Source organism: Cyclopterus lumpus, chromosome 5, assembly GCF_009769545.1.
Source record: "Cyclopterus lumpus isolate fCycLum1 chromosome 5, fCycLum1.pri, whole genome shotgun sequence".
Lineage (NCBI taxonomy): Eukaryota > Metazoa > Chordata > Actinopteri > Perciformes > Cyclopteridae > Cyclopterus > Cyclopterus lumpus.
Window position 1 is genome coordinate 25,492,723 of NC_046970.1, and position 22,965 is coordinate 25,515,687.

The 22,965-nt window shown below is 47.5% G+C and overlaps 2 protein-coding genes across 2 annotated transcripts in view; both read right to left on the reverse strand.

Moving 5' to 3' along the window:
• Positions 1–4,413, reverse strand: part of LOC117730403 (potassium voltage-gated channel subfamily KQT member 2) — an 18,350-nt gene extending 13,937 nt beyond the window's left edge. The window contains exons 1-5 of the mRNA XM_034532097.1: positions 4,287–4,413; positions 2,587–2,737; positions 2,037–2,127; positions 1,368–1,494; positions 658–833 (exon numbers count right to left, since the gene is read on the reverse strand). Coding sequence (XP_034387988.1) covers positions 658–833; positions 1,368–1,494; positions 2,037–2,127; positions 2,587–2,737; positions 4,287–4,413 — 672 coding nt within the window. The remainder of the gene's footprint in view (positions 1–657; positions 834–1,367; positions 1,495–2,036; positions 2,128–2,586; positions 2,738–4,286) is intronic.
• Positions 4,414–5,685: 1,272 nt separating this feature from the next.
• On the reverse strand, positions 5,686–22,669 carry LOC117730449 (ral GTPase-activating protein subunit beta-like). Its single transcript, XM_034532169.1, is given in 32 exon segments — positions 5,686–6,062; positions 6,641–6,780; positions 6,875–6,929; positions 7,068–7,170; positions 7,267–7,373; positions 7,544–7,660; positions 7,775–7,898; positions 8,123–8,281; positions 8,377–8,562; positions 8,839–8,994; positions 9,132–9,235; positions 9,390–9,553; positions 9,683–9,831; positions 10,583–10,765; positions 10,866–10,999; positions 11,093–11,183; positions 11,677–11,738; positions 11,982–12,117; positions 12,247–12,361; positions 12,569–12,736; positions 13,276–13,658; positions 17,285–17,436; positions 17,527–17,574; positions 17,818–17,862; positions 18,658–18,708; positions 18,871–19,013; positions 19,831–19,962; positions 20,049–20,235; positions 20,431–20,585; positions 21,496–21,698; positions 22,003–22,178; positions 22,585–22,669. Coding segments are annotated over 31 exon segments (4,281 nt in total). The 5' UTR covers positions 22,159–22,178; positions 22,585–22,669; the 3' UTR covers positions 5,686–5,889.
• Positions 22,670–22,965: the final 296 nt, after the last annotated feature.

Genomic DNA, 22,965 nt, shown 5'->3' on the forward strand with positions numbered 1-22,965 from the left:
GTGCGTAGACCACCAACCCCCCAGGTTACCTTGCTGTGTGCGTAGACCACCGACCCCCCAGGTTACCTTGCTGTGGGCGTAGACCACCAACCCCCCAGGTTACCTTGCTGTGGGCGTAGACCACCGACCCTCCAGGTTACCTTGCTGTGGGCGTAGACCAACAACCCCCCAGGTTACCTTGCTGTGTGCGTAGACCACCAACCCCCTAGGTTACCTTGCTGTGGGCGTAGACCACCAACCCCCCAGGTTACCTTGCTGTGTGCGTAGACCACCAACCCCCCAGGTTACCTTGCTGTGGGCGTAGACCACCAACCCCCCAGGTTACCTTGCTGTGGGCGTAGACCACCAACCCCCCAGGTTACCTTGCTGTGTGCGTAGACCACCAACCCCCCAGGTTACCTTGCTGTGGGCGTAGACCACCAACCCCCAGGTTACCTTGCTGTGTGTGTAGACCACCAACCCCCCAGGTTACCTTGCTGTGTGCGTAGACCACCAACACCCCAGGTTACCTTGCTGTGGGCATAGACCACCAACCCCCCAGGTTACCTTGCTGTGGGCGTAGACCACCGACCCCCCAGGTTACCTTGCTGTGGGCATAGACCACCAACCCCCCAGGTTACCTTGCTGTGGGCATAGACCACCAACCCCCCAGGTTACCTTGCTGTGGGCGTAGACCACCGACCCCAGAAGCTTCCAGGTTCCTCCCCGTCGGTCCATCCTGATCATCCTCAGAATCTGAAGGAAACGAAGCGACCTGATGGCCGAAGTGGCAAAGACGTTCCCCTGAGTGCCTGCAGCCAACACTGAGATGGAGGCTATCAACACCATGACGTCTGCAGGCAGACAGGCAGAGACAGACAGGCAAAGACAGACAGACAGAAAGAGAGACAGACAGACAGACAGGCAGAGAGAGAGAGACAGACAGGCAGACAGGCAGAGAGACAGAGACTAGTGTTATTATAGTCTGATAGTAATGAAGTGTTGTTATAGTCTGAGGGTAATAAAGTGTTGTTATAGACTGAGGGTAATAAAGTGTTGTTATAGTCTGAGGGTAATAAAGTGTTGTTATAGTCTGAGGGTAATAAAGTGTTGTTATAGTCTGAGTTGTTATAGTCTGAGGGTAATGAAGTGTTGTTATAGTCTGAGGGTAATAAAGTGTTGTTATAGTCTGAGGGTAATAAACTGTTGTTATAGTCTGAGTTGTTATAGTCTGAGTTGTTATAGTCTGAGTTGTTATAGTCTGAGGGTAATAAAGTGTTGTTATAGTCTGAGGGTAATAAACTGTTGTTATAGTCTGAGGGTAAATGAAGTGTCACCCGTCTACCCGACAAGGCTCAGATTTTTCCGGTTGAACTCAACAGACTCACCGATGACACAGAAAGGTTTTCTGGAGAATTTGAGGCGTCCTCTCCATCCTCGGTACCGACAGCAGCAACCTGCAGCCCAGATCCTCACAATGTACTCCACCCCGAACACCACGATGGTCACCACTTCCTGTTCAGACAACAGCACAACGTCAGAGACCAAAGGTCGTGTTCGTTCACGACTTCCTGCTGGGGGACCTTTCACAATGAATACCGACATCGATTTCATTTAGTTGAAGTTGCCTCTTGGCGAAGCACTCTGAAGGGAATTTAAGTGTATTCTGGTAAGCAGGGCTTTTATTGTGAAAGGTAGGAAAGTAAGGAGTGATACAAGGTACTTTGTGGCCGTCTGCATAGAGAGGGATTATTACCACATCTCATGAAAGTTTATCACTTAGTGCTCTTTTCTCCTCTCAGCCCTCCGACATTTTAACATGCGGCGCAAAGCATGATGGTATATATTTATATTTTAGTGACCGTCGGTTGTTTCCTACTTTTAATGATGCATTGTGGGATTTTTCACTATATACTAATGATTATTGATTAATGTGCTGATTATTATATAATTAATAAACACAACCAGCTGATTGACCGAAAGTTATAATTATTTCCAGAATGTATTCAGTTGTGACTGATGTGTATTTTTAACACCACGAGTCACGCAGAGTTTACCAGAATGTAGAGAGCGTCCTCTGAAGACTTCTCGTACTCTCTGATGGTGGAGAACACAGACAGAACCAGACAGGAGAACACCAGCACGAACCTGAACGGAGAACACACGTCAAACACACACACACACACACACACACACACACACACACACACACACACACACACACACACACACACACACACACACACACACACACACACACACACACACACACACACACACACACACACACACACACTCTCCCCCTCCCGTCCTGCTTCACTTTCACGTGTCTGGATACTGATCTCAGATCTGTGTTCAAGGGGGGGAGACCGAGACTATGACACCTGATCTGAGATCTATCTGATCCTCAGAGCAGACTAGAAGTAAACTGAAATATTTTATATATATATACACAAAATTATATATTTATATATAAAGAATATATAAATATATATATATATATGAAGAAACTATAAATAAAAACATACATGAACGTATATGTACAAACACAAATATGATAATAAATATATATAAATATATATGACAGGTGTAAAGACAGGTATCTACACATATGCGTGGTAGATGAAGGCCCATCCTCGAGGTCTCTCTAGGACGTTGTACAGGAACATCTGCAGTCGTCTGTAGAAGACATTTCGCTTCGGGGGTTTCCTCCCTCCAGAGACGCTGCTGCGCTGCCGCCGAGGACCCTCATCAGCACCTGAACACAGGTATATATTCACTGATTCACACTCATACAAACCAAGCTATACGTCTCTGGTGTCGACCTGTCAATCACCTTGTAGCCCCGCCCTAAAGCATCCCCTGCTTTATGGTCTGTTTGACTCTAAATGACCATAATTTACTAAATGAACATCACGCTGTATTGAAGAAGACTTGAAACTAGAGATTGAGACCAAAAACTAATGTTTACAATGTTTACTGAGGGAATACATCAAGAGAAGTAGAGTCATTTATATAGACTTCTATACAACCAGAGGAGTCGCCCCCTGGTGGTCAGGAGAGAGAATGCAGCTTTAACACATGAAGCATAGACTTCTATACAACCAGAGGAGTCACCCCCTGGTGGTCAGGAGAGAGAATGCAGCTTTAACACATAAAGCATAGACTTCTATACAACCAGAGGAGTCGCCCCCTGGTGGTCAGGAGAGAGAATGCAGCTTTAACACAAGAAGCATATACTTCTATACAACCAGAGGAGTCACCCCCTGGTGGTCAGGAGAGAGAATGCAGCTTTAACACAAGAAGGATAGACTTCTACACAACCAGAGGAGTTGCCCCCTGGTGGTCAGGAGAGAGAATGCAGCTTTAACACATGAAGCATAGACTTCTATACAACCAGAGGAGTCGCCCCCTGGTGGTCAGGGGAGAGAATGCAGCTTTAACACATAAAGCATAGACTTCTATACAACCAGAGGAGTCACCCCCTGGTGGTCAGGAGAGAGAATGAGAAAGCTATTTAATAGAGACCAAGGAACTGGTCCCCAATTTAATTCATTAAACATGTAAACTGGTCATAAACCTCTGAAACTAACGGGTGGAGCCTCAAGGCACAATCGTGAATAACGGTTTACAGCCACGTGTCCTTTTTTGATTGATTGCTTGTGCACTTCCAGCCATGCAGGGGATCTCCTGATCAATATGCCCCTTAACTCCATTGACAAGTTGAAGCAGGGCTTTTCCCGTTTTTATTTATTATTTTTAATCTGTTATCCTTTCCTTTTTCATTTTCCTGAACATCTTTGCTCACCTCATTGTGATTGTTATTTGGCTTTAATTGGTCCTCTTTGTCTTCCCCTCTTTATATTTATCTTAATATTCTATTATTGTTTTGGGTTTTCTGCAATGTGTGTTGCTGTTGTTATTGTACAGGGAGGATGGGAAAAAGAAAATATGAATACAATAGTGACCCAAAGAACAGGCAATGTGTTTGTTGGTTTAGAAAAACAGAAGAAAAGTGGTAAACATCTATTTATTAAATCAACTTCCACACATATACGCACGAGGGTCATCAGCCAATCACGTTCAAGCACCCGTTTGACACGCCGACAGTAAATATTTATATTTATTTATCTTCATTGGTTCAAATCTGTTATTTTTTTGTTGCTGTAACCGTGAAGCAGAACCTTCAGGTTCTCATCATCAGAAGAAAAGAACTAAACACGCGCACGCGCAAAAAAGACACACACGCGCGCCGTTAAAGGTCCCCGTTAATTACCGCCTACGAACCGGCAGCTCTGGTTGTGTACCTGCTATGAGCAGAGCCCCGTCCCTGCTGGACTCGGTCCCCCCGGCCTCCAGACCCACGAAGCCCACCTTCTTCTGGTCGGCCTGCGCCCCGGGGAACACCCCGCCGTTCCGGGATTTCTGTACCATCTCTGCACGGAGGGACCGGGACCGGGACCGGCCGGTCGATCTACTGCCAGCCCGCAGACAGAGCACCGAGGACGGCCACGTCGGGCGGGAGCATCGCTGCGGAGGAGGAGGGGGGGGAGCGGAGGACTGGAAGATAAATACAGGACGGGAGGAGAGCGGAAGGAGGAGGATAACACCCGCAGAGAAAGGCCAGCAGCAGATTGGCTGATCAGCAGATTTCTTTCTACCCCCCTCCCCCCCCCCCCCCCCTCCCCGCACGAAGAGGAAGTGGCATGACGTCACCAACGGTCATCGATCACCTCACAAATGGAGAAAAAACTCATTTAAAAAAAATTATTAAATTGATCGACTAGTTAAAAGAAACAGACATCGCCTCTGCCCGTTACCGCGGTAACGGGATGATTTGGAGGCGGTGACCATGGCAACCGGAGGAAAGGCAGGTGGAATCCACAACGAGGAAGAGGAGGAGGGAAGGGCAGGAAGAGAAAAAGGAGAGGAAGAGGAGGAGGGGAAGGGCAGGAAGAGGAAAAGGAGAGGAAGAGGAGGAGGGGAAGGGCAGGAAGAGGAAAAGGAGAGGAAGAGGAGGAGGAAAGGCAGGTGGAATCCACAACGAGGAAGAGGAGGAGGGAAGGGCAGGAAGAGAAAAAGGAGAGGAAGAGGAGGAGGGGAAGGGCAGGAAGAGGAAAAGGAGAGTTAGAGGAGGAGGGGAAGGGCAGGAAGAGGAAAAGGAGAGGAAGAGGAGGAGGGAAGGGCAGGAAGAGGAAAAGGAGAGGAAGAGGTGGAGGGAAGGGCAGGAAGAGGAAAAGGAGAGGAAGAGGTGGAGGGAAGGGGAGGGAAGGGCAGGAAGAGGAAAAGGAGAGGAAGAGGAGGAGGAAAGGGCAGGAAGAGGAAAAGGAGAGGAAGAGGTGGAGGGAAGGGCAGGAAGAGGAAAAGGAGAGGAAGAGGAGGAGGGAAGGGCAGGAAGAGGAAAAGGAGAGGAAGAGGGGGAGGGAAGGGCAGGAAGAGGAAAAGGAGAGGAAGAGGTGGAGGGAAGGGCAGGAAGAGGAAAAGGAGAGGAAGAGGGGGAGGGAAGGGCAGGAAGAGGAAAAGGAGGAGAGGGGGTTGTAATGGGCTCAAATGTATGACAGATATATATATTCAACATGGGACTTGGGCAAATTGTATTTTGCCCGATTAAACTTTTTCGCCAATAAAAGACCATTTGAATAGAATTGATGACGTCACACCAGAGGACCAATCAGAATGTGAGACACACAGAGGTTTCCACACAGTTTATTAACCCACTCAGGTGACATAATCACTCGGTAAACACCTGCCGTTGCACACAAGAACCTTGTAACGGCAGGAAGTGTTGATCCTGATTGGCTGGTTTAAAACTACACAAACAAGCAAGCACATTTTTTGGGTTTTTTTTATTCTGTGACTGGTAAATACAGTGGAGCTGGTCAGTCCGAGAGGTCAAAGGTCAGAGGGGGTTCAGGGCTCCTGGAACAGGGCAGCGTAAAAGGCGGGCTCAGAACGACGGCTGCGATAACGAAGGATGATGTCATTGATCATGTGCTTTCTCCTGACGTGAGAAGGAGGGGTGGAGTCACTCTCCAACCGCCGCCGATGGCAACAGTTGATCACGATCTCTCTGAGCAGGAAAGCTGGAGACGGAGAAATTAATATATTATAATATAATATATATATTCAAGAAAATAGATTATATAAGGATTTTGTTTTCGACAACGAAGACGAAACAGACTTCTTGAACCAAAAACTGATTTAACCTACAGACAATAGAGGAGATAAAAGACAAACGGTTACTTATTTATATTTATTAATATTATCCAGATCATCATTAGCTTGTATGGTATCAACTCTCCTTTTTGGTATACGCTTCCCTTGTAAGGTATAACCTCTCCTTATATGGTATCAGCTTTCCTTATAAAAAGGTATAACCTCTCCTTTTGGGTGTCACCTTTCCTTATAAGGTATAACCTTTCCTCATATGGTATCACCTCTCCTTAGATGGCATCACCTCACCTTTTTGCTATAACCTTTCCTTATAGGGTATCACCTTTCCTTATAAAGGTCACACCTCGGAGATGTTCACACGTTTCCTAATAGGGTATCACTTCACTTTATATGGTCAGACTTTCTAACACGCCAAAAGTAATCCCAATCCAATCCGATTGGATATTTTCAAATTAAGACACGCCCCCTCCCCGTCATTCAGACGTACCCAAAGACCTCCTGCTGACCAAACTCCCGTTGACCAAAGGGACGAACAACCCGAACTTGCTGGTCGTGTTTGCATGGAAACAAATCCGGTAGAGTCCAGTCTTCAGAGGATGGACGAAGATCAGCTGGACGTTTGAGACGCTAACAACGGACAGAAAGACAAGATGGCTTTGTTCCCTTCATGGTACTTAAAGTCTGAAGCCGTTTCTAACAGCGTATTCATCACGGGCTTCACCTGGTCGGTGTTCCTGTCGTGGTCCCCGACAGAAGGTCCGACAGAGGGAAACTCTCTGAAACACAAAGTTATAATGTCTCAACGGGAGAAACCAAACAACTGATCTCATCACACTCAATAATACTAGTTCTATAGTAAGTAGGAACATGACAATGGATGTCAGTAGTTATACTGTTAATGTAAAGATAGTTACCGATATCCTCGAAGCGTTCAACCCAGACTATCAGGAGTTTAGATTCAGAGCCAACGGACGACAACTCAAAACGAAAGGACTTCATGTCTTCAACTGGAGGACTCTGGACAAAGACAGACAGACAGAGCGAAAGACAGACAGGTCAGAGACTGACAGACAGGAACATAAGAGAAAAATATTTCATGTTGAAGGTCCATACTGTAGGTTGAGGGGTGGAGTCTTTGTTGGGCTCAAAAGGACACCGCTGGTTGGATGGCACCCCAGTTAGAGGCTCCGCCTCCTCCGGACTCTTCGACAAATCAGCCGCTTCATATAAAAACACAATGAAGAATTTATTAAGTAATAATGAGTAAATCCCTTATATGGAACCACCTCTCCTAATAGGGTATCACTACCCCTGATATGATCCACTTTCTTATGTGGTAACACCTCTCTTTAAATGGTCACATCTCTCGTTATATGGTCAACACACTCACTGTATGATGATGAGGGTACGATGAAGGTGATCTCGGTGAGAGCGTCGGTGTACATCAGGACAAACCTCTCTCCATTAAACACGCCCCCTCCACTGTCACCTAGCACAGCAGGGAATTCTAAAAAAATAAATAAATGAACAATTAAGGATGAAGGAGAAGCGAGTGACTTCAGGTAACCACTGACCGCTGACAGTGTCCTGTTGCTGAGAAGTGACCAATCAGAGCACTGACCTGAACCGTTGGCGTCGAACCCGCCCCCCAGTCGTCGCCCCACCTCCACTGGCCGACCGAGAGACCACAGGAAGTCCAGGAAGTGAGACTGGACGCTGCAGCTGGACTCCACATTCCTCAGAATCTACAAAGAGACGGACCGGTTCAGCAAAGTTCTCTCGACACAACCTTTCAAAGTCAGACTGCCTAACAATTCCACAACTTGCAAGTCTCTACTCGACGCGTCCAGACATTTAGTATGTTAAATATCGGTTCATAGCACTCAAACAGACAAGAGCTAGAGTTACAACTACATACTAGGGCCTGAGAAAGAAAAACAACGACAAACACAGGCAGGTGTGGTACGACCTCAGCAGCTGTCCTCTGTCCGGCTCTCATGTAGAAGATGAAGGCGGAGTCGCAGTTTCTGGACGGCAGCTGGTCCAAACGTCTCAGATCCTCAGAGAAACCTGGAAGTGACGAGTCCAGAGACACCAGCGGAGCTGGGACATCGCTGGTACCTGGACTCTACCGGGGACAAGTGAGAAGGAGAGACAGGTGGGTGTGACAACAGACAGAGCTAAAACGTATCAATAAATCGATCTCCGCCATGTACTTGGTACCTTCAAGGTCTCAGGTGTCAGCAGGCCCAGGTGGGACAGGAACAGTCTCGCTGTCTGGAACTTGGTAATAGGAGACGGCGGCCTGCAGGTCTTCATGTCAACAGAGCGTCCGCTCACCTGCGGCCGAGCCTCGACCTGTCGCTGCCTCATCAACACTGCTTGCAGATGCTCCTGTTGCTGCTGCACCTGTCCGAGGAGGAAGAGGGAGGAGTTTGTACCTGACCAGTAATTTACCCACACCTGAGCAGGTGCAGATTCTCATGTAAAAAAACACCTGTCTGACTTTAATTTAGCTTCCAAAGGTTCTGCGACTTCCAGATTTTAATATTAGCAAGACAAGTGAAAAGAAGAGGACCTAAACGTGATCCCTGAGGAACACACTGGTGCTACAAACAGGTAAAGAAATAAAAGGTAGAATGAACAATCTGCAGGGTTTGGATCTGGGTTGGACCAGGTAGGTACCTCCTCAGTAACGGTCTCACGCAGATTTGGAATACTCAGATCTGCTTTCACTGAAGCAACTCTGTCAATGTTTTCAGGAAACAGCTGATGTTTGACACCACATCGTATCCAAGCATCCTCTTGGGCCGCAACGCGCTGCTCTGGGATCAGAGTTTGCTACAGTCGATCAACAGTCGGGAAAGATAGAATACTGATCTCCAGCCTGAGAAAACACACTATGTTCACAAGCTGAATCATTCTAAATTGTTATTATTGTGTATTTCTTGTGTTTGGTCATTGATGGAAGTGGCCACCTGTGTTTTGGTTCTTCCCTCTCTGGGTTGCAGGTGGAGCTGTAAAGTCCAGGTGTGACCTCCTGACGGACCTCTGATCAGCACTGTGAGTGACGGACATGGCGCTGCAGACACCATTCAAAACATTACAAAAAACATGTAATTTAGAGGTTAATTAGATTTTTGACTGATGACGTCGGCTAGCTTTGAGGTTTCCTCGCGTACGAGGGTTTGTGTTTCTGTCCATATCTGGTTCAGGATCAGTGAATCAGGACTGACCCTCTTCAGGTGGTTGTTCCAGCATGGCCAAGATGACCGAGTGGTCCACCACAAAATATCTGAATTTCTTCAAACTGCTGTCACTCAAAGCGGAGCAGCCAATCAGAGCGTCCTCGCTCAGCAGGCCTCCGAGGAATGGGAAGGCCCCCGAAACCTGCATAACACTGAGATATGAGTAGAGGTCAGACTAAACAGACACTGTTGGGCTTATTTGAGAATGAGGCAGAATCTGATCTGAGGTCAAACGTGAGGTCAAGACTGTGCTGATGACCCACTGTGTTTGTTTGGCTCACCAGCTCAGCGTGGCCTCTGCAGCCTCCTTCACCCTCAGAGAGGCCGGGTTCAGTTCCTTCTCCTCTTTACATCTCACTTCCTGTTCCTGTCTGGACTTACTGCCAGAAATGCCCAATTCCACTATCTCCAGGACCTCCAACAAACACTCCTGAAAACAGCAGAAGACTTATATATAACTACATTATATCTGCTGGTTAGTTACTTATCTGTTATAGTTACCTGTTGGTTAGTTACTTGGCTGTTAGTTACATGGCTGTTAGTTACATGGCTGCTAGTTACATGACTGCCTGCTGGTACCTGCTGGTTAGTCACCTGCTGGTTAGTGACTGCTGGTTAGTTACCTGCTGGTTAGTGACTGCTGGTTAGTTACCTGCTGGTTAGTTACCTGCTGTTTAGTGAATGTTGGTTAGTTACCTGCTGTTTAGTGACTGCTGGTTAGTTACCTGCTGGTTAGTGACTGTTGTTTAGTGAATGCTGGTTAGTTACCTGCTGGTTAGTGACTGCTGGTTAGTTACCTGCTGTTTAGTGACTGCTGGTTAGTTACCTGCTGTTTAGTGACCGCTGGTTAGGGACTGCTGGTTAGTGACTGCTGGTTAGTGACTGCTGGTTAGTGACTGCTGGTTAGTGACCTGCTGGTTAGTTACCTGCTGGTTAGTTACCTGCTGGTTAGTGACTGCTGGTTAGTGACTGCTGGTTAGTTACCTGGTTAGTGACTGCTGGTTAGTGACTGCTGGTTAGTTACCTGCTGGTTAGTGACTGCTGGTTAGTTACCTGCTGGTTAGTTACCTGCTGGTTAGTTACCTGCTGGTTAGTTACCTGGTTAGTGACTGCTGGTTAGTGACTGCTGGTTAGTTACCTGCTGGTTAGTGACTGCTGGTTAGTGACTGCTGGTTAGTTACCTGGTGGTCGAGCATGGCGGGGTGCTGAGTTAACCAGACGTTCAGACAGTAGAAAGCAGCGACGATGATGGAGTGCAGATCTCTGGAGTGAAGCGGAGGAGGACGACTGCACTGAAACACGATGTAGCAGCAGACTGAAGTGACCGCTCGCCTCCTCTCGCTCTCTTCCACGCTCACCTCCACCTGCAGGAGGGCGGGAGAAGGTCGCAGAAAGATTTAGAATTGGTGTTTGGATCTGTGTGTGTATGGGTGAGTGTGCATGTGTGTGTGTGTGTGTGTCCACCTTGGCCAGTCCTCCCAGTACTTCCAGTGCAGAGAGACAAACTGCTGAGTCATTCCTCCACTGAGCCGTCAGACGCTGAGTCAGCAGACGCACAAACTGAACCCACAGGATACCGTCTGCGTCTGATTGGACGGCTGGTTGATGCAACGCAAAACACACACAATCAGATAGTAGCTCCCAGATTTCCATCTTGTGACGGTAAATGTAATACAATTAATTCAAACTACCGGTTCCTCTGGTCCATCTATTTGCACCGGGTCCACCGGGTCCCGCGGTCCATCTGGGTCTGCTGGCTCCACCTTGCTGGGACTCAGTGTCCTGAAAAACAGTGTTTTAATTTTTCTGATAATAAAAGAAAACCCACAGTAACGGTGTAAAATCTTGTCGGCGCCACCTGCAGGCGGATTGTTATTAATCATTCAGTCACAAATATTATCCAGGGATAAGTCCAGGCATCCCATAAACACCACACGATGTACAGCACAAATCCAACATCAAGACAATGTGAAAAACAAAAAAAACTCTGTGCTGTAAAGCTAATTAAGACATAAATATTAAAATATTAAGACATAAAAAATAATCTCCAGTATGACAGACAGTTCTTCTGTATAACACTGTCTCTTAACTTGTAGTTTAACTTCTTGTTGTGTGTTTTTTATCTGTATCTATGTGTTTCTTATAGGTCTCCCTCGAAAATGAGATTTTTAATCTCAATGGGATTCACGTGGTTAAATAAAGGTTTAAATAAATAAATACATATATTCATCTGTTCTGAAAATACTGTGTGCCAATAGAGTTTCAGTGGATTCACCTGCTGACTTTGTCCTGCAGCCTTCCACAGAGCCGAGTCCTGGACCAGGTTCAACATGGCCGCTACACGAAAACACAAACCATTCAGACCGTCTGAGCTCAGAGTGTAAACAGAGTCCACAAATATAAAAACAATACAGTAAGATAGAATAAACACAGTAGAGTCAGATGCAGTAGAGGATGACAGAATAAAAATCAATTGAGTCCGACAGAATTAAACAATAAAGTCAGAAAGAATGAAAACAATTAAGTCAGAAAGAATGAGTAGAGTAGGATAAACAAACAAATTAAGGATCTGGATCTGACCGAGTAGTATCTGTGTGTTGGAGGTGTCGGTCTCCGTCTGCAGAGCTCCAATCAGAACCCCGATGAGGCGGGGCTTCAGAGACAGGAAGCTACCTCCTGTGACATCATCACCATTGAACCGCCCGTCCAATAACACCTAAACACACACACACACACACACACTGTTCCTGTCTCTGGGGTTGTTATTTGATGCTCTTGCTTCACTTGTCCAGGTGAGCTTTGCACAGGTGTGTGTAGGTCTTTAACGGGGTGGATGAAAGCCTACCTCTGACCGGACAGACCCAAACTGCAGAGGGAGGGGCAGCATGGTCAGCAGGACCAGGATGGAGGCTCGCCTCAGATCGACCGGGCTCAAAAAACTCTTGAACCTTAACAGCTCTCTGGACAAGAGATATGTTACAGATTAAACCTCCCAGAAGTAAATACAGTAATAGCTCCACTTTTACCAGCATCGAAATGATACGATGTTGAATGCATGACTTCTACTCGTAACAAAGTGTTACTACATAAGTAAGAGAATTGAAACTTGTGGACCACCAGACCCCGAGCCGGTAACCGCAGGGTTCTGGTTCCAACTCAGCACGTACCTGTCGAGCAGCACTTTCTCCACAGCGGAGATGAAGGAGGGCAACAGCAGGTGGACTCCTCCCAGGTCACAGCAGAACAGAGAGGTGGAGTTCAGCAGGATGGAGGCCAGAACAGGAGGACACACCTCCTCCGACACCACCAGACCCTGAAGGAGAACCAGGTAGAACCTGAAGGTTGGACAGAGGAGGGGAGAATACACGCACACACACACACACACACTTTAAATGTGATGATGTTTTTGACAGTAAAGACAACAGTCACCAGATATAGTACTAGTACTATATATATATAGTACTACGGAGAGGACTGTACCTGGACAGGTATTGAGACATGTACCTGGACAAGATGGATGTAACTAGGCATGTACCAATGTTAAGACACGTGTACCTGGACAGTTCAATTAAATGTCCCTGGACAGATAAATGTACCTGAATTGGTATTGCAATATGTACATGACCAGGTAAATATGCATATACCTGGACAGTTAAAGACATGTGTACCTGGTCAGGTACCCAGACATGTATCTAGACAGGTAAATGTACCTGGATAAGTACCCAGATAAAGACACATGTACATTGACAGGTATTGCAATATGTAACTGGACAAGTAAGGATGCATGCACCTGAACAGGTAAAGACATGTGTACCTGGACAGGTAAAACCATGTGTACTCAGACATGTACCTAGACAGGTAAAGAGACGTGTACCTGGACAGGTAGACAGGCAGGACGTCCTCTGCAGTTTTCTTGCAGGTGAAGATCCTGCAAAGTGTCCCGCAGGCCTCGGCTCGACCAGCCGCCCACCTCGCTGACATCACAGTGACATCACCGGGACCGGCTGGAGAACACACGGGGGGAAGGAGTTATCATGTGGATATACGTGTAGTACTGCGTAAAGTACGTGTAGTACTATGTAATGTGTATGTAGAGTACTTAGTGGGCAGACCAGAGTCTCTGTTCATCAGAGCAGCATCAAAAAGCCAGTCACCGAACAGGTGGAGGAGGGAGTCCACGTTACACCTGAGTGGGGACGGGGAGGGTCTGGGGGAGGAGCACAGAGGGGGTTGGGAGGGGGAAGGAGGGGATGACAACTTCCAGTGAGGAGGGGAGGAAGATCCCTGAGAGAAGAGATGAAAGAAACCACATAAGTAACATGGCTCAAACATACCAAGACAAGAAGTATACCGGGACAGGTAAAGGAGTCACGTACCGGGACTGGTAAAGGAGTCACGTACCGGGACTGGTAAAGAGTCACGTACCGGGACAGGTAAAGGAGTCACGTACCGGGACAGGTAAAGGAGTCACGTACCGGGACAGGTAAAGGAGTCACGTACCGGGACTGGTAAAGAGTCACATACAGGGACTGGTAAAGAGTCACGTACAGGGACTGGTAAAGAGTCACGTACAGGGACTGGTAAAGAGTCATGTACAGGGACAGGTAAAGGAGTCACGTACAGGGACTGGTAAAGGAGTCACGTACCGGGACTGGTAAAGAGTCACGTACAGGGACTGGTAAAGAGTCACGTACAGGGACTGGTAAAGAGTCACGTACAGGGACTGGTAAAGAGTCATGTACAGGGACAGGTAAAGGAGTCACGTACAGGGACTGGTAAAGGAGTCACGTACCGGGACTGGTAAAGAGTCACGTACCGGGACAGGTAAAGAGTCACGTACCGGGACTGGTAAAGAGTCACGTACCGGGACAGGTAAAGAGTCACGTACAGGGACTGGTAAAGAGTCATGTACAGGGACAGGTAAAGGAGTCACGTACAGGGACTGGTAAAGGAGTCACGTACCGGGACTGGTAAAGAGTCACGTACAGGGACTGGTAAAGAGTCACGTACAGGGACTGGTAAAGAGTCATGTACAGGGACAGGTAAAGGAGTCACGTACCGGGACGGGTAAAGACTCACGTACCGGGACAGGTAAAGACTCACGTACCGGGACAGGTAAAGAGTCACATACAGGGACTGGTAAAGAGTCACGTACAGGGACTGGTAAAGAGTCATGTACAGGGACAGGTAAAGGAGTCACGTACAGGGACTGGTAAAGGAGTCACGTACCGGGACTGGTAAAGAGTCACGTACCGGGACAGGTAAAGAGTCACGTACAGGGACTGGTAAAGAGTCACGTACAGGGACAGGTAAAGAGTCACGTACAGGGACAGGTAAAGGAGTCACGTACCGGGACTGGTAAAGAGTCACGTACAGGGACAGGTAAAGAGTCACGTACCGGGACAGGTAAAGAGTCACGTACCGGGACAGGTAAAGGAGTCACGTACCGGGACAGGTAAAGGAGTCACGTACCGGGACGGGTAAAGACTCACGTACCGGGACAGGTAAAGACTCACGTACCGGGACAGGTAAAGAGTCACGTACCGGGACTGGTAAAGAGTCACGTACCGGGACAGGTAAAGGAGTCACGTACAGGGACAGGTAAAGGAGTCACATACCGGGACTGGTAAAGAGTCACGTACCGGGACTGGTAAAGAGTCACGTACCGGGACAGGTAAAGGAGTCACGTACCGGGACAGGTAAAGGAGTCACGTACCGGGACTGGTAAAGACTCACGTACCGGGACAGGTAAAGAGTCACGTACCGGGACTGGTAAAGAGTCACGTACCGGGACAGGTAAAGGAGTCACGTACCGGGACAGGTAAAGGAGTCACGTACCGGGACAGGTAAAGGAGTCACGTACCGGGACAGGTAAAGACTCACGTACCGGGACAGGTAAAGGAGTCACGTACCGGGACTGGTAAAGAGTCACGTACCGGGACTGGTAAAGAGTCATGTACAGGGACAGGTAAAGGAGTCACGTACAGGGACTGGTAAAGGAGTCACGTACCGGGACTGGTAAAGAGTCACGTACAGGGACTGGTAAAGAGTCACGTACAGGGACTGGTAAAGAGTCACGTACAGGGACTGGTAAAGAGTCATGTACAGGGACAGGTAAAGGAGTCACGTACAGGGACTGGTAAAGGAGTCACGTACCGGGACTGGTAAAGAGTCACGTACCGGGACAGGTAAAGAGTCACGTACCGGGACTGGTAAAGAGTCACGTACCGGGACAGGTAAAGAGTCACGTACAGGGACTGGTAAAGAGTCATGTACAGGGACAGGTAAAGGAGTCACGTACAGGGACTGGTAAAGGAGTCACGTACCGGGACTGGTAAAGAGTCACGTACAGGGACTGGTAAAGAGTCACGTACAGGGACTGGTAAAGAGTCATGTACAGGGACAGGTAAAGGAGTCACGTACCGGGACGGGTAAAGACTCACGTACCGGGACAGGTAAAGACTCACGTACCGGGACAGGTAAAGAGTCACATACAGGGACTGGTAAAGAGTCACGTACAGGGACTGGTAAAGAGTCATGTACAGGGACAGGTAAAGGAGTCACGTACAGGGACTGGTAAAGGAGTCACGTACCGGGACTGGTAAAGAGTCACGTACCGGGACAGGTAAAGAGTCACGTACAGGGACTGGTAAAGAGTCACGTACAGGGACAGGTAAAGAGTCACGTACAGGGACAGGTAAAGGAGTCACGTACCGGGACTGGTAAAGAGTCACGTACAGGGACAGGTAAAGAGTCACGTACCGGGACTGGTAAAGAGTCACGTACCGGGACAGGTAAAGGAGTCACGTACCGGGACAGGTAAAGGAGTCACGTACCGGGACGGGTAAAGACTCACGTACCGGGACAGGTAAAGACTCACGTACCGGGACAGGTAAAGAGTCACGTACCGGGACTGGTAAAGAGTCACGTACCGGGACAGGTAAAGGAGTCACGTACAGGGACAGGTAAAGGAGTCACATACCGGGACTGGTAAAGAGTCACGTACCGGGACTGGTAAAGAGTCACGTACCGGGACAGGTAAAGGAGTCACGTACCGGGACAGGTAAAGGAGTCACGTACCGGGACTGGTAAAGACTCACGTACCGGGACAGGTAAAGAGTCACATACCGGGACTGGTAAAGAGTCACGTACCGGGACAGGTAAAGGAGTCACGTACCGGGACAGGTAAAGGAGTCACGTACCGGGACAGGTAAAGGAGTCACGTACCGGGACAGGTAAAGACTCACGTACCGGGACAGGTAAAGGAGTCACGTACCGGGACTGGTAAAGAGTCACGTACCGGGACAGGTAAAGGAGTCACGTACCGGGACAGGTAAAGGAGTCACGTACCGGGACTGGTAAAGACTCACGTACCGGGACAGGTAAAGGAGTCACGTACCGGGACTGGTAAAGAGTCACGTACCGGGACTGGTAAAGGAGTCAAGTACCGGAACAGGTAAAGAGTCACGTACCGGAACAGGTAAAGACTCACGTACCGGGACAGGTAAAGGAGTCACGTACCGGGACTGGTAAAGAGTCACGTACCGGGACTGGTAAAGGAGTCACGTACCGGAACAGGTAAAGAGTCACGTACCGGAACAGGTAAAGAGTCACGTACCGGGACTGGTAAAGAGTCACGTACCGGGACTGGTAAAGGAGTCACGTACCGGAACAGGTAAAGGAGTCACGTACCGGGACAGGTAAAGACTCACGTACCGGGACAGGTAAAGAGTCACGTACCGGGACAGGTAAAGAGTTCGGTGCACAGACAGGGAATGAGTCATGCAACCAGTCAGGTAAAGCGGTTTGTAAAGGGACATGTAGAGAAAGGGGAATACATTATAATTTTTTAGGAAATACCAAAATTCTGCAAACAAACGTACCGCAAGAGGTTTGCTTGTTGCCTTGGAAACATTCACAGGTTTTAGTCGTTTGTTGGGTGAAGGGGGGGAGGTGGTGGAGGGAGGGGCACTGGGCAAGCTCAATATGGTCACCGGGATGGGGGGGGCACTGCCAGAACGAGGTCGAGAGAAACCTGTGGACGCCAGAGAACAGGCATTCTCTGTTTCTACAGATCAAAACCACCAATCAAATCTGATAAAGGAGGCAGGTAGGCGGGGCTTACCGTGAGAAGGGTGGCGGTCTCTAAACGGACTCCTGGTAACAGCAACACCTGAGCGGAGACGAGGTGGAAAGACAAACGTTTTTTTAAATGAAAAACAAATGGTAGGTAAGTCTGAAGATTTAGTTTTGATCAATGTTATCAATCAAATTAACTTTGACATTTTGCCCCATGGGTACGACAAAGGGCAGACCAAGTCTGGTTCTGGTTGATTCCGTTTGGCGGTCAGAGGACTCTACTTTCATTATTTTATTGATCGGATTGACAAAATCAGTTTAGGTTAATCTGAATTACCAAGAGAAGGCAACCGGTCTCTGAAATGGATCCTTGTTGGAAGTCCTGGAGAAACACAGCAACAAAAGAAACGGCCTCATTAGCAACAACAGCAGAAACAACAGTATGAAATATATGTATACCAGTTTATACATGTAAATACAAGTTTATACGTGTAACGAGTACATACCAGTTTATACGTGTATTGAGTACATACCAGTTTATATGTGTAAATACAAGTTTATATGTGTAATGTGTACATACCAGTTTATACGTGTAACGAGTACATACCAGTTTATATGTGTATTGAGTACATACCAGTTTATATGTGTATTGAGTACATACCAGTTTATACGTGTAACGAGTACATACCAGTTTATACGTGTATTGAGTACATACAAGTTTATACGTGTAACGAGTACATACCAGTTTATACGTGTAACGAGTACATACCAGTTTATACGTGTAACGAGTACATACCAGTTTATACGTGTAACGAGTACATACCAGTTTATACGTGTAACGAGTACATACCAGTTTATACGTGTAACGAGTACATACCAGTTTATACGTGTAACGAGTACATACCAGTTTATACGTGTAACGAGTACATACCAGTTTATACGTGTAACGAGTACATACAAGTTTATACGTGTAACGAGTACATACCAGTTTATACGTGTAACGAGTACATACCAGTTTATACGTGTAACGAGTACATACAAGTTTATACGTGTAACGAGTACATACCAGTTTATACGTGTAACGAGTACATACAAGTTTATATGTGTAACGAGTACATACCAGTTTATATGTGTAATGTGTGTGTACCAGTTTATACGTGTGTGTGTGTGTGTGTACCAGTGTTTGGCAGAAGCTGCTCTGTTGGTTCTTTGTTGATCACAGTCACACCTGCAGAAACACAAGTTACTCAAATAAAATAACATTTTGGCTGTGAAATGTTATTATCATCTGTCTCTCCCTTTAACTCAAAATTATTTACAGCACATTGAGTGAGTAAACCACATAACAGACCCAGGGGTCAGAAAGTCAGGAGGTCAGAGGTCAGTGTACCCAGGAAGGCGTCGACCAGCACGCTGACTCCTCTCATGGCTTTGAAGAAGATGTTTGGCAGCTGACTGTCTCCTCTTGATGCCTCCTCATGGGAGGAAGGAGTCGAACCAACAACCACGGGGCAACTGAGATCCACCGGGTTACTGAAGTTAGAACAACATTCAAGAGTATTATGGGATGAGGTTAGCCTTTTTTTTTTTTTAAACTTGTATTTTGTGTCGTGAATCGTGATATTGTGATGCCCTACTGGATGTCTGTCATGAGGGCAAAACAGCTCTACGATGACAAACAAATGGGAATCGGAACTAAATATTGACCTCTCATATAAAGAATTTCACAAAATTCGAGAAACATAAGGAACGATTCAACCGTTTAAATACGGAGTAATGTTTTACTTGTTTTGTCTCGCAATCCCAGTTGTCATTGGGCGAAGGAAGGGTTCACCCTGGACAGGTCGCCAGTCTATCGCAGGGCTCAGACAACCATTCACAACTATGGGCCAATTTAGAGTCAATTAACCTGAGCTGCATGTCTGGACTGTGGGAGGAAGCCGGAGAACCCGCAGGGAACCCACGCTGACAGGGAGAAAATGTAAACTCCACACAGAAGGACCGCCCAGACCAGGATGCGAACCCGGGCCCCTCATGCTAGTAGCCACTCCACCACCGTGCAGCCCCCTGGTCTAAAACCAAGTAAAGTTAAATTGGGTGGGATGTGGTTTTTGAAGCTTAGACCGTCACCATCTTGGTTGTTTCTTTTGCAACCAGTGAGAGGAAGTGACTGTGTTTGGATTGTGGAGGAGTGACGTAGAGACGCCGTATATCTGGTAGCGACCTGTCAATCACACTGTAGCCCTGTCCTAAACTAAACTCATGTTGGCCAGTAGGAAGAATGCAAGTTTTAAGATACTTCAGCATTGGCTTCAATTTTCAGAACCGGGGGTTTCCACCTTGGCTTTACCTGAGCAGGTGCAGGAACCTGAACCAGGTCTGAGGGATTCTGTGTTCGTCCATGTCTTCAGGGATCAGAGCAGCGTCTTCATCTGGGACTTTAAAGTGAGGGAAGGACGGACCGAAGGTCAACAGCAACAACCTATACAGAGTACACAAACATAGACAACGTGATGAAGACGATTCACTGAGCAACAGGAAGAAGAGTTTGTGTGTCCATTTGTGCACCTGGAGGTCAGGGCGGCGACGACTCGGCTCCATTCCTCCACCACTGCCGGCTGATGTCTGCAGCTTCTCAACGTCTGTCGGCCCAGCTGCCACAGACAGCGAGACGGAAAACACCGAGAGCAAGACAGCAACCAGACCTCAAACAGCACCGCCATCAACAGGTGAGACAGCTGCTCCGACACGCCGCCTGCCGAGACGGAGACAGGTGATTAAGCTGGCCCTGGTGGTGCGGTCAGAACCCATCTCGAGCTGAACGCTCTTAAAACTGTGGAGATGACCTCAGCCACAAGTACAGTTTCTTCCATCGGGCTTACACTGTCAATTGCAGTCAAATGCCAGAACAGGTGCGCGATGAGGCAAATGGGCGGGGTCACAGGCTCACCTGTAGCCAGCATGGTGTGGTTGATGCAGAGCAGGAAGTTCAGCAGTGTCTCCCAGGTGTCTCTGCTCATCACAACACTGTCTCTGGCCAACGACTGAACTGCACACAACACCTGCTGACAGAGAGACATGTAGACCGGACTCACCTGGTCCGACCTGGGGGTGGGGGGCATGGAGAAGTTCAACGCTAGAGCAGGTTTAGGTTATACCTGGTGTGGAGAAGTGTCCTTCTACTTCTCTAATATTACAGTTACAAACAAAAACAAAGTGAAGCATAGAACAAAGTCACATAACCTGACCACCAGAGACTGAGCCACTAGAACCCCTTTAAGACCAATACAGTCATGTACAGGACACCATGGCCGTTAACCACATGAAGGGTCTCTACTCCTAATCTCCTAAAAGACGGCTAGAATCACTCAAGACATTCTTCAATGACCATTGGGACCTCCAACACAATGATTAGAACCACTCAATGACCAGTTTAACTTCTTACAGGGCTCCATGAACCACATGAAGGACTTCTACGGCCTCCTCTGTGACCACTATAAGCACGACTCGAACCTTCTCAAAGATAATGGTCCACAGGAGCGCCCTAATGTACCATTGGATCTTTCAATGCACCACTTGAACCTCTTAGCACCAATAAAACCTCCTAATTTACTATTGGTTTATCCTAATGCACCAAGGAAACCTCTAGTCTAAAAGGATGCCTGAACCTCTTAAAGCACCGGTGGAACTTCTTAATGCGTCATCGGAAATCCTAAAACACTGGAACCTCTTGATACACTAATAAAACGTTCAAATGCATCACTGGAACCTCCTATTTCACCACTGGAACCTTTTAACACACCACTGGGATCTCGTAATTAACCACTGGAACCCACTGTTGCACCATTGGACCCAACTGGAACCTTTTATTGCACTACTAGGACCGACTGTTGCACCATTGGACGTCCTAAAGCACAATTAGGATTTAGAGGTCATAGAATATCTGGTCCTTAAAAATCCGGGGTTCTGGTATTGAGATGTCTGTCAGAGGTTCAGTCCAGGTGTGACAGTCTACCTGGAAAGGAAAAGGCTGTACAGGTGTCGGAGGATCTTCTGGGTGTACAGGTTGGGCTCTCTGCCTATTGGAGGAGGGATGGAGTCTCTCGGGGAAACCAGGGCCATCAGCCAATCGGTGTAGACGTCTACACAGAGTTTGACGGTGTCGCCGTCCGATGGGAGGGTCAAACCGTAACACAACGCCTCCATCGTCCACTTCACCTGAAAAAACAAACTTAACCAATCAGCGTTTGCCTCCAGCTGCTTCCAGTCCACACTTAGTCCCAGTGTCCAGTTTATTAGGAACACCTGGCTCCTGTTGATTCACCTGTGCGGTCATTGTGCAAGACGTAGTGTGTGCTTCTGTTGAATTGTGTTGCGTCAACACTTATTTTACCTTCACCAAGTAAATGATTTCTACCCTCAACTAGAATTGTTCATCCAACACTGAACATGATTACATATCAACACAAGTGTGTATTTAAGTTTCCATAGAGGTCACACACACACACACACACACACACACCTGTCTGTCTGTGCGCAGCAGGCTGCGGGTGCCGGGGTTTCCCAGGCCGGCTCTCAGGGGCTTCACCACAGCAACCGCAACGTCTCTGCCCACAGAGGGCGGGAAACAACTGAGCACGCTCACATAGCCCCGCCCACCGGACAGTGATTGGTCCATGGTCTCTCAATCGCTGCTCACTTGAGAGAGAGACAGGCAGAAAGACAGACAGACAGCGAGAGAGACAGACATACAGTTTAATAAGTAAACGTGTGTTTCCTTCTTATTTTTCAGTAAGGTTAACAGGCTTTTTCGTTTATTTTCATCCTGAGCTGGAAGTGATGTCCGATCACAGCCGATGAGGTCACGTCTTTGGGATCAATCAACATCAACATTGATTGTTTGTGTTTTGTAAACATTTCAGACAAAACCACCATATATGCTTTCAGCTTTTAACCACTTTAAATTAAGACTGAATTATACATTTTAAAAAAAAAAAACAGTACAACAAATCGATTTGTTCAAACTCAGTCCAGCCGAGGCGCCAGAGAACTTCGTGTTTTAAAAGTCCAAAGTGTCTCGTCTGTTGAAGGAAAGGTGTCTTACCTGCACAGGTGAGTCCAGGTGAAGGAGCTCCAGGTGAGCCGCCTGTTCAGTCTCAAGCCAACACAGGTATGACAACACAGTCAGGTCACGCTGAAAGTCACGACTCGGCACTTGAACTCACCGGCCGGCACTGCTGCCTTCAGGGTCGGGTGGGAAACTTCAGTTCCAGTTTAACAGGAAGGGACTCAGTTTACAATAAACATACACTGACTGACAACATGAACACAACATGTCTCACTCAAAGTGTACTCGCGGAAAAGACAGACAGGACAGAGACAGACATACAGGATAGAGAGACAGACATAGCGAGAGAGACAGAGAGACAGACAGGACAGAGAGAGACACAGACAGGATAGAGAGAGACAGACAGACGGAGAGAGA